The sequence below is a fragment of the Cannabis sativa genome, chromosome 9 (genome assembly GCF_029168945.1).
Source record: "Cannabis sativa cultivar Pink pepper isolate KNU-18-1 chromosome 9, ASM2916894v1, whole genome shotgun sequence".
NCBI lineage: Eukaryota > Viridiplantae > Streptophyta > Magnoliopsida > Rosales > Cannabaceae > Cannabis > Cannabis sativa.
The window spans coordinates 11,485,376-11,496,348 of NC_083609.1; the positions used below are offsets into that span (position 1 = coordinate 11,485,376).

General features: G+C 36.7%; 1 protein-coding gene across 6 annotated transcripts; it reads right to left on the reverse strand.

The window, feature by feature from the left end:
* Nucleotides 1-4,171: 4,171 nt before the first annotated feature.
* Nucleotides 4,172-10,300, reverse strand: LOC115722204 (uncharacterized). Of its 6 annotated transcripts, none has more exons than XM_030651344.2 (12): nt 9,430-10,292; nt 8,817-9,081; nt 8,489-8,648; nt 8,029-8,361; nt 7,602-7,950; nt 7,048-7,471; nt 6,776-6,957; nt 6,354-6,513; nt 5,798-6,025; nt 5,314-5,664; nt 5,013-5,114; nt 4,172-4,775 (listed from the first exon to the last, which is right to left on the reverse strand). In XM_030651344.2, exons 1-12 carry the CDS (start codon nt 9,939-9,941, stop codon nt 4,533-4,535), a joined length of 3,309 nt encoding a protein of 1,102 aa, XP_030507204.2. In that variant the 5' UTR covers nt 9,942-10,292; the 3' UTR covers nt 4,172-4,532. The 6 variants fall into 6 exon arrangements, with proteins under 6 accessions (XP_030507204.2, XP_060960525.1, XP_060960524.1 ...); XM_061104542.1 differs by having other exon boundaries at nt 8,050-8,340; nt 9,430-10,284; XM_061104541.1 differs by having other exon boundaries at nt 8,029-8,340; nt 9,430-10,281.
* Nucleotides 10,301-10,973: the final 673 nt, after the last annotated feature.

Genomic DNA, 10,973 nt, shown 5'->3' on the forward strand with positions numbered 1-10,973 from the left:
GTGGTATCCACCAAGTCCACAAGAAACGAAAAACGGTGGCTTGCATGGCTACATAGGATTTCTTTGGATGAAGACCAAGAGTTAAACTCAAGAAAACAAGAAAATAAAACAAAGCCAAACTTGGTCAAAAAATATCTTCTGCATGGTCTGTAGGCACCCATGTGTGCATAGGGTCGTGGCATCCATCAAGTCCACATGCAACAAAACACTGTGGCTTTCATTGCCACATAACATTTGTTTGGATGAAAACCAAAAGCTAATCCCAAAAAAGGAATAAAACAAAACAAAACAAAGCAAACCTTGGTCAAAAAAGATCTTTTGTATGGACCGTTGGCACCCATATGTGCATAGGGTCGTGGCATCAACCAAATCCCCAAGCAACGAAAAACTGTGGCTAGCATGACCACATAGGATTTGTATGGATGAAAACCAAAATTTAAACTCAAGAAAATAAGAAAACTAAATAAAGCAAAGCCAAACATTGTCAAAAAAAATCTTCTACAAGGTCTGCACGCGCCCATGTGTGCATAGGGTTGTGGCATTGACCGAGTCCACAAGCAACGGAAAACTGTAGCTTGCATGGCCACATAGGATTTTTTTAGATGAAAACCAAAATTTAAACTCAAGAAAACAAGAAAATAAAAACAAAAAAAAAAAGCCAAACTTAGTCAAAAAAAATCTTCTGCATGGTCGTGTAGGCGTCCATGTGTGCATAGGGTCGTGGCATCTACCAAGTCCACAAGCAACGGAAAACTGTGGCTTGCATGGCCACATAAGATTTGATAGGAGGAAAAACAAAAGTTAAACTCAAGAAACAAGAATACAAAACAAAACAAAGCGAAACTTGGCCAAAAAAAATCTTATGCATGGTTTGTAGGCGCCTATGTGTGCATAGGGTCGTGGCATCCACCGAGTCTACAGGCAACAGAAAATTGGGGCTGGCATGGCCACATAAGATTTTTTTGGATGAAAAAAAAAAGTTAAACTCAAGAAAACAAGAAAACAAAACAAAAACAAAAAAACAAACTTGGTCAAAAAGATCTTTAGCATGGACCGTTGGCTCCCATGTGTGCATAGGGTCTTGGTATCCACCGAGTCCACAAGCAACGGAAAATTGTGGCTTGCATGGCGACATAAGATTTTTTTGGATGAGAACCAAAAGCTAAACTCACAAAACAAAGCCAAACTTGGTCAAAAAAATCTTATGCATGTTCTGTAGGCGCCCATGTGTGCATAGGATTGTGGCATCCACTGAGTCCACAGGCAATGAAAAAATGTGGCTTGCATGGCCACATAGGATTTGTTTTAATGATAACCAAAAGTTAATCTCAAGAGAACAAGAAAACAGTACAAAACAAAACCAAGCTTGGTAAAAAAAAAATCTCCTCCTTGGTGTGTAGGTGCTCATGTGTGCATAGGGTCGTGGCATCCATTGAGCCCATAGGCAACGAAAAACGGTGGCTTGCATTGCCACATAGTATTTTTTTGGATGCATACCAAAAGTTAAACTCTAGAAACACAACAAAATAAAACAAAACAAAGCCAAACTTGGTCGAAAAAATCTTTTGCATAGTCTGTAGGTGTCCATGTATGCATAGGGTTGTGGCATTCATCGAGTCCACATGCAACAAAAAATTGAGGCTTGAATGGCCACATACTCAAGAAAACAAGAAAACAAAACAAAACAAAGTCAAACATGGTCAAAAAATATCTTCTCCATGGATCGCTTGCACCCATGTGTGCATAGGATCGTGGCATCTAACGAATCCGCAAGCAACGGAAAACCATGGCGTCCATGGCCACATAGAATTTGTATAGATAAAAACCAAAAGTTAAACTCAAGAAAACAATACAAAACAAAGCCAAACTTTGTCAAAAGAAATCTTCTGGATGGTCCGCAGGAGCCCATGTGTGCATAGGGTTGTGGCATCAACTGAGTCCACAAGCTAAGGAAAATCGTGGCTTGAATGGCCGCATAAGATTTTTATGGATAAAAATTAAAAGTTAAACTCAAGAAAACAAGAAAACAAAACAAAGTAAAGCTAAATTTTGTCAAAAAAAAAAATCTTCTGCATGGTCCACAGGCGCCCATGTGTGGATAGGGTCGTGGCATCGACCGAGTCCACAGGCAACAAAAAACTGTGGCTTGCAAGGCCAAATAGGATTTTTTTTTTTATGAAAACTAAAAGTTGAACTCAATAAAATAAGAAAACAAAACAAAACAAAGCAAAACTGGGTCAAAAAAAATCTCCTGCATGATCTGTAGGCGCCCATGTGTGCATAGGGTCGTGGCATCCACCGAGTCCACATGCAACGAAAAACTGTGGTTTGCATTGCCACATAGGATTTGTTTGGATGCATACCAAAAGTTAAACTCAAGAAAACAAGAAAATAAAACAAAACAAAGCCAAACTTGGTCGAAAAAAATCTTCTGCATGGTGTGTAGGTGCTCATGTGTGCATAGGGTCGTGGCATCCATCGAGTCCAAAGCAACGAAAAATTGGGGCTTTCATTGTAACATAGGATATTTTTGGATGTAAACAAAAATTTGAACTCACAAAAATAAGAAAACAAAACAAAACAAAGCCAAACTTTGTCAAAAAAGATCTTTTGCATGGACCACTAGCGCCCATGTGTGCATAAGGTCGTGGTATCCACCAAGTCCACAAGAAAAGGAAAAATGTGGCTTCCATGGCTACATAGGATTTGTTTGGATGAAAACCAAGAGTTAAACTCAAGAAAACAAAATAAAGCCAAACTTGGTCAAAAAATATCTTCTGCATGGTCTGTAGGCACCCATGTGTGCATAGGGTCGTGGCATCCATCGAGTCCACAGGCAACGAAAAATCGTGGCTTTTATTGCCACATAACATTTGTTTGGATGGAAACCAAAAGCTAAACTCAAAAAATCAAGAAAACAAAACAAAACAAAGTAAAACTTGGTCAAAAAAGATCTTTTGTATGGACCGCTGGCACCCATGTGTGCATAGGGTTGTGGTATCCATCGAGTCCACAAGCTACAGAAAACCGTGGCTTGCATGTCCACATAGGATTTATTTGGATGAAAACCAAAATTTAAACTCAAGAAAAAAAAAACAAAACAAAACAAAGCCAAACTTTGTCAAAAAAAAATGTTTTGCATGGTCTATAGGCGCCCATGTGTGCATAGGGTCGTGGCATCCACCGAATCCACAGGCAACAAAAATCTGTGGCTTGCATGGCCACATAAATTTTTTTTAGATGAAAACCAAAAGTTAAACTCAAGAAAATAGGAAAACAAAACAAAGTGAAACTTGGTCAAAAAAAATCTCCTCCATGGTCCGTAGTCGCTCATGTGTGCATAGGGTCGTGGCATCCACTCCACAGGCAACAAAAAATCGTAGCTTGCATTGCCACATAGCATTTGTTTGGATGCATACCAAAATTTAAACTCAAGAAAAAAAAAAGAAAACAAAACAAAACAAAGCTAAACTTGATCAAAAAAAAATCTTCTGGATGGTTTGTACGTGCCCATGTCTGTGTAGGGTCATGGCATTTATCGAGTCCACAAACAATGGAAAATTTAGGATTACGTGGCTGCATAAGATTTGTTTGGATGAAAACCCAAATTTAAACTCAAGGAACAAAGAAAAGAAAACAAAACAAAGTCAAACATGATCAAAAAAAGATCTTTTACATGGACGAGAAACAAAAACCAAAACTAACACTACGCCACACAACACTAAGAGGAAGAAAAAGAGACAAACAGGAGGAAAAAAAACAACCAAGGGAAAGGACAGAAAGAGACTAAGGGTGAGAAAGGTGTAAATCAAAGTAAAAGCAAGAGGCCTAAAGTAAGCTAAAAGGAAGACAAAAGACAAGTCACACATGTCGAAAACAAAGGACACATGAAAAAACCAAGATACCCGAAAAAATAAACCAAGACACCATGGAAGGAGGACGATGGATGACCATACTTACACGCTAAAGACCCTCTCTTCACGTGGTTACCCTATGGTCAGTTAATATTACTCCAGATTAATATTAACAAATATGTCCTTACCTGTTTTCTTGTCGAAAATTCATTAGACTATATTTCAGAAGTAGATCGTATTGTAGAGAGAGACTATAATCTTACAATGTTGTCTGTATCAGAGCAAGATAAATAAAACTAGCGAAAAAATAAAGTAAATACTGAAATTCCAGATATGGAATGTTGTAATTCATTAAATAATATATAACTGAATAATTGTGAATTATATTCTGGGCAGCAACTTAATGATCAATCGGGTTTAGTCATGGTAAAGACAGAAAAAGAATACGCTGCTGCCCAAGAATTGCCCGTACCAGAAACCATATAACAATTTTTACAAATCTCAACTAAATTATAATGGAAGTTTCTCCCGCTTGATGTCAAGAAAAATAGCTTAAGTTTGTGAGTATATAAATGGCCATCCCTATGGTACAACAATCTACTAAGTCTACAAAAAAAATTATAATGGGTGTGGTGGTGGGTATTGATCATTACCTATAACTTTAATCTACTTTAATACCTAACTTCTTTCTGTGATGGTAAGGTTGCTTGGCTGTGCAATCAACATTTCATACAGCTCTGAGGCAGTTGGCCGGTCCTTCGGGTTCTCCTTGGTACACTGGCGGAACAAATCGACCAGAAATTTCAAAGCAACTGAATCAGCTTTCTTTTCATCCAATTCCGATCCAGATTGACCAATGTCAGGCTCACTCGATGAATCCAATTCCTCGAGCTCATCTGTAAGCTGTGGTCTTTTCCCTATCTGCATAAAAGAGTGGTAAGCAGATCAGATAATAAACAACAAAATGTTCAAACAAAACTCAAACGTATCACCAATCATTATAATATCAATTTCATAATTCAAGATTTAAAAATGAAGAAAAATGAAACATATAGTACATTACATGCACATTCTACATCAATGACATTAACTTTACATCCATTTTATATAAAGTTCACAATGCGCATTCCTGTGTGTGTGAGAGAGAGAGAGAGAAACCTGAAGATGATCGTGAATATCTACTTCAGATAATCCAGAATAAGGAATTTGCAATGTTAACATTTCCAGAAGCAGACATCCAAATGACCAAATATCGATTTCCTGTAACAAGAAAAAGTAGTCAAGAAAACTATATGAACATTGCTGTAGCAAAAGTTAGCAGGAAGAAGAAGAAAAACAATGACATAAAATGCAAAAGATTTTTGCCATCAGCAATAATAAAACATGACTTCAAATGTTTAGGGAACAGCGAATCACAAATGATTAATTAAAATTATATGGTAAACTGAACTCAGCTTACCATTCCATAACGATTACGTTCATGCATTGCTCGCAAGACCTCAGGTGCCATCCAGCGAGGTGTTCCGACACACACATCAGGAGGAGGTATTCCTAATTGCGCAATGCAGCATGTATGCAGTATTGAACGAAGAGGCACAGCTCTATCAAAATCACAGATTTTCACAATAGGTGTTCCATCAACCTTTTTTCTGTCTAAGTCAATCAAAATGTTTTCACTTTTTATATCACGATGAATAATGTGTTTGGAATGGAGCTCTACTAATGCAGATGCAACATCCCTAGCAATGCACAAAGCCAGCTCCACAGGCACATGCTTTTCACCGGCTTTTGCTAACTTTTCTATATAGCCCTGTTATAGAATAAGCATGGAGTTTGTCAAAAAAAAAAAGAAAGAAAGAAAAGAATATGCATGGAGTCATAACAATCATTAAGACAGCCAAAAGTGAATAAGGTGAAACTTTGATCGGCTACAGTAAGTTTACCTTCAAAGATCCCCCCGTTATGTACTCCATCAATATTGTAGACTGTAGTACACGATACTCAGACTTGCCATCTTCTGAAGAGATCCATTTGCAAGATATCTGGTGCCCATACATTTCGACTATACAAGAGTGCTGTAAAGCACCTAAAATTCTTACTTCACCTAAGCACCCATACTCAAAATTTCTAATATCATTTGCTGAGGTCCTGGAGACCTCCACAGTGCGAACCTGCAGCAACAAACAACATATGCACAATAATCATCAATTAAAAAATCAGCACTACTTAATCAGATATTATTAATAATTAGAAAAAGAAAATAAAGTTGAAGATCTCAGATGAAAGTCATATAACCTATTATTATTATCCGAGTTCGGACTTGTAAATTAACTCCACGTGGAAAGAAAGGTTAAAGTTCCAAGAATGCAAAAAGGAATGTAAAACTGAAGGTTTACAACAAAATTTCAACCTCATAAATGAATGCATAAGGAATAAAAATTTCGACAACATTGATAAATAGTCAAAATAAGAGCAATATAATTTTTTCAAAATATGTACCTTTGCTGCTGCCTCAACTGCTCCATATTTGCACCGCATAAGTGAAGTAGAAGCTGCTTTCAAAATTTCATCTGAGAAAGACGAGGGAAAGGAACTACCTTGAGCAGTCTTGCTGCTTCCAGAGGACAAGGAACCTCTGTTCCGACTGAGGGGAATATACCTATAATAAGCAACAATCAAGAATATGAATGCTGATACATAAGTAGGAAGATAAAGCAGAATAAAATGAATAACTTGACTGTCTCATATCAGGTATGGTCCAAAATTTCCCACTGACAGTGAAACAAAACATAGTTCTGGGCTTCATATTAATAAGTGAAGACGGTAAAATATCAAGCAAAAGGACCCTGTATGCAATATCTCAGAACATGAAGGAAAAAAAAACATCTGTACTAGGATTATAATTTTTGAAGATAACCAACCTGCAATAATACTCTGGATCTGTTTCTTCTCGTATATCATGTGGATGACAAGCATCAACTACCATGCGAACCAGCGAATCACCGCTCTTAAGTAATACAATATTCCATGCATGTGGCATAAAATCCAGGTAACCCCTGACAAGCTCGCAAAGAATTGGAGGCTCCATTCGGTCACATAGATACTGTAGGATTACAGATGCATTAGACATAAAAGTCAAGAAAATAGGTCTACATAAAAAGATTCCTAAATATCAATATGGTATGAAAATCACCTTCATTAGCAATGCTCTATGCCGGCATACACCAAAATGTACAGTTCCTATAGGAACTATGATGGAATTTCTCCTAGCTTTGATAGCACGGAGTGATTTTTCACAGATATCAGAAAAAACAATATCTTCAACAGATTCTGCACTTGGATTGGTTTGAGTATTAACACTCATGCCATTTCCAGTTGAGCAGGTGCAAACAAAAGGCTTCCGGTAGTTTGAGCCAGATACAGCTTTTCGAGTCTTATCAATTATTGCACTTTTATCACTGCCACCAAAATGATCAGAAACAAAGAGAGCAAGCAATGATACAACCTGCAACTCATTGATCCAAGCTGCATCTCTAGTTAGACTATTTAATTGCTTCAGACGAGATAACATTGCTTGTGCAGATATTACAATTGCATCTAACTCCTCATCCCTTTCCCTGAAAATAAGAACAAATGACAAAGTCAATTAAAGTAGAGAACCAATATGTCATGTGAAATAAGCCAACCACTAACCAGAAACAAGAACATATGATGTCTATATATCAACAGAAAGTACAAGTACATAACCTGTCCAAAATTATAACTTCACGGGAATCAAGAGGGAAACTTTGCTCATAATTCCTCACAGGCATGAAGGGCCGATCACGTCCAGCGTCATAAAAGCCATCTGGCAGGAAATCCTCAATGCCGCAGAACGAAGTATCACTATATTTGCGAGATACACTAGCACTATCATCAAAAGATTTACGGGACTTGCACGGTTTGGGATTGTCAAGATCCCTATCACAGTGCCTCTTAGAATTTGAATAACTTTTTAGCATTTCTGACAATGTATCTTCATCCTCGACAACTTTATTCTGAACTGAGGCCAAAGATTCATTCTTCTCAGAACTATCATATTTATCCCCTTTGTTTACTGCAGAAGATTCAACGCTGATGCATGAGTCATTTTCTGCATAAAGATCTTTTTTCAAAGTAATATCATTATCCTCACCACTGTTTGAAAGATTCTCACTTTCATCATCCCCAGGAAGTATTTCTTTATCATCATCATCATCATCCAGTATGACTTCAGATGTCCCTTCAACAGAAGGATCAGGAGCAAGAACTCCTAGACTTCCAGGTTCACACTTCTCATCCTCCACAGAAGATAACAACTTAGTATGGTCTATACCTTTCCACTTCCTACTGTTGTTTAACCGTTCTTGACGAGCTCTCTGCTGCAAATAATACCTCCTCTTCCACCTTTTACCAGATTTCCTCGCTGAAAAACATCTATTGTTTGATGCTGATGCAGTCATTAGACCTGGAAGAAGATGGTGAGAACCTGTATAAATTAATAGAATATTTACATTAGGCCCCACATGCATTGAAAGGATCAAATACACAGGATCAGAAAGGAGACAAACATTATAACAAAACGTTTTTGCCAAAATTAATTTTCTAGTCCTCACCTTTACGAGAGAGACTTCCATCATATTCGTGACTAGCGTTATCATATAAATCCATTTCAACAGATGAATTGACGAAGTTGTCAATGGGTTTTCCACCAATTCCTTCCAAATTGCAACATATCCAGGAAGGTATTTCACAATGGGCAAGAAATTTATTGTACTGAACCATAAAAACACAAGATCGTCAACAAGGTGGATAAGTTTAATAAAGAAGATCACCGGCAACCAAGACAATGAATTTGGATATGCCAATGCAAACTGTACATAATTTTTCAACGCATGGGATCATTTAAAATACATGTATGTACTAAGTTGCAGATATAAGTACCTGAAGATTTAAATTCTGAAGGTTGTGCATCAAGCTGAGTTCAATAGAGCCCATAGATGTCAGCCTATTATTTGAAAGGTCTAAATTCCTCAACCTTTGCAGGGAAGACAAAGAAGAGGGTAGTTCTACCAATTTATTATTAGCAACTTTCAATGATAATAAAGCACTTAAGTTACTAATTTCGTTTGGTAAACTCTTCATCTTATTGAACGAAAGATCTAGATACTCCAAAGTCTTTAAACACCCAATTTCTGAAGGAAGGTATCTGCGTATAAAAATTCACACGCCACAACATAGAAAAGGTCAAAACATTTTTGTACAATTTCCTATTCGTAAACATGTTGGATAAGCAGAGTATAAATAAGGATTAGTGAAACCTTGAATCAAGAAAAAATAGTTCAATTTTTTTATTCTTTCTCATTCCTCTCTAAAACCCTATCCCAATTCTCTTTACTAGAATAGTCAAACATGGCACATGCCCGTATAAAATTCACAAGAAAATTCGAATAGAAATTTAGCATCATTGATATTCCAAGTCACAAAATGTAAAAACATCCAACTTTCAACTTATCTGATCTGCATAATAAATAAAATTACAACAGGAGACACTAACCTTATCGAGAAATGACAAACAGAGAGCTTGGTAAGACAATTAAGCCCAGAAATCTCACTCAAAATCGTAAAGGCCGAAGGCCGAGGGGGCACTTTAGACAGTTCAAGCTCTTTCAAACTCTTCAACTGCAATGGCAACCCACCGAAACTCGGCGACGCTATTTTCACCTGCAACTTCTCTAAACCCGCCATAGTCCCAATTTCCGACGGAAACAAATTAATCTCATTCCCAAAGAACTTCAACGTCCTCAATCCCCTAAGAGTACCCACCTCTTTTGGTATCAAATTAAACACATTTTTATAGAGATACAAACCCCTGACCGCCTCACTGGAATTATCCACAATCGAAAAATCAATATTTTTTCCTGAAACATCAAGGACCGGTTCGTCATCGCCACTGCTGTTGCTAACCTCACAAACTACCGAATTCGAATTAGAGGCCTTAGAGTTTTCCGGGCTCTCGGAGGTTTTGGTAGGTTCAGGCGCAGTTTCCTCGGAATTGGGGGCCTGCATTGAGATGGGTTTAAGGGCTGAATTCCGATTCAAAAAATGGGGTTAAATTATTTGGTGAGAAAAATTTTAAATCTTTAAAGCTATCGAAACAAAGATGTAAGAAAGGAAAAAAGAAAAAAATTGAACAGCATTGAATGAAGAATCAAAGGAAGAAAAAAATGACGAAGTGAAATTTTTGAAAGAAAGTTGAAAAGGGGAGCGGGGAGAAAACTAAAACCGCTCCCTCTTGCGAATGTTGTAGTTAAAATGGAAAACCCTAGAATCTATTTCACACAAACACAATACTATGCTTTGTTCTTCATAACATAAATGAATATGATTATTTTTAAGTGACACAAGGACAAACATGACTCGATAGTCAAGTCTACCTCATTATATGTATCTTTTAACAATATATTTAATCTGATGATTTTTTTTTTATAGTTATATATTTGATCCAATCAAAATTTAGACAACAAAAATAAGCAGCCTATCAGTCGATTTTGAGTCAATTTAGTTTACATTTTCTTTCATTTGAATTGGTAAAACTTGTCACATTTGTTTTTTTTTTTTTTTTTTTTGGAAGTTTTCGCATTTTTTTTTTTTGTAACAAATTGCAACTTCATTAAAAATGGAGCAATAAGTTAAGTTACATCACAAGAAGATTTAGAACACTACCATTTCTAAATGATCTCTTCATCTAATCCTAAAGCTTTCGTGGAAAGATTGTGAGCTATAACATTCAAGTGTACATAATTAAAAGAAGCATATAGACAAAGAGAATACAACATCACACAAAGATAATTTATCTTTGGATTAGGATTTTTACCCCTGAACTTTAACATGTACTAAATCATGCCCCTGAACTTTTAAGGTTGTTGAAAATGCCCCCTGAACTATTGAGATTGTTGGATTTAAGGACTTTTGTCTAATTTCATTCAATTTTATTATTTTAGTGATTGCTTATGTACTAAACTATGCTCCCTAGATTTTGATATCTACCAAATCATGCATCTTGAACTTTGATATGTACTAAATTATGGGCCTTTGAAA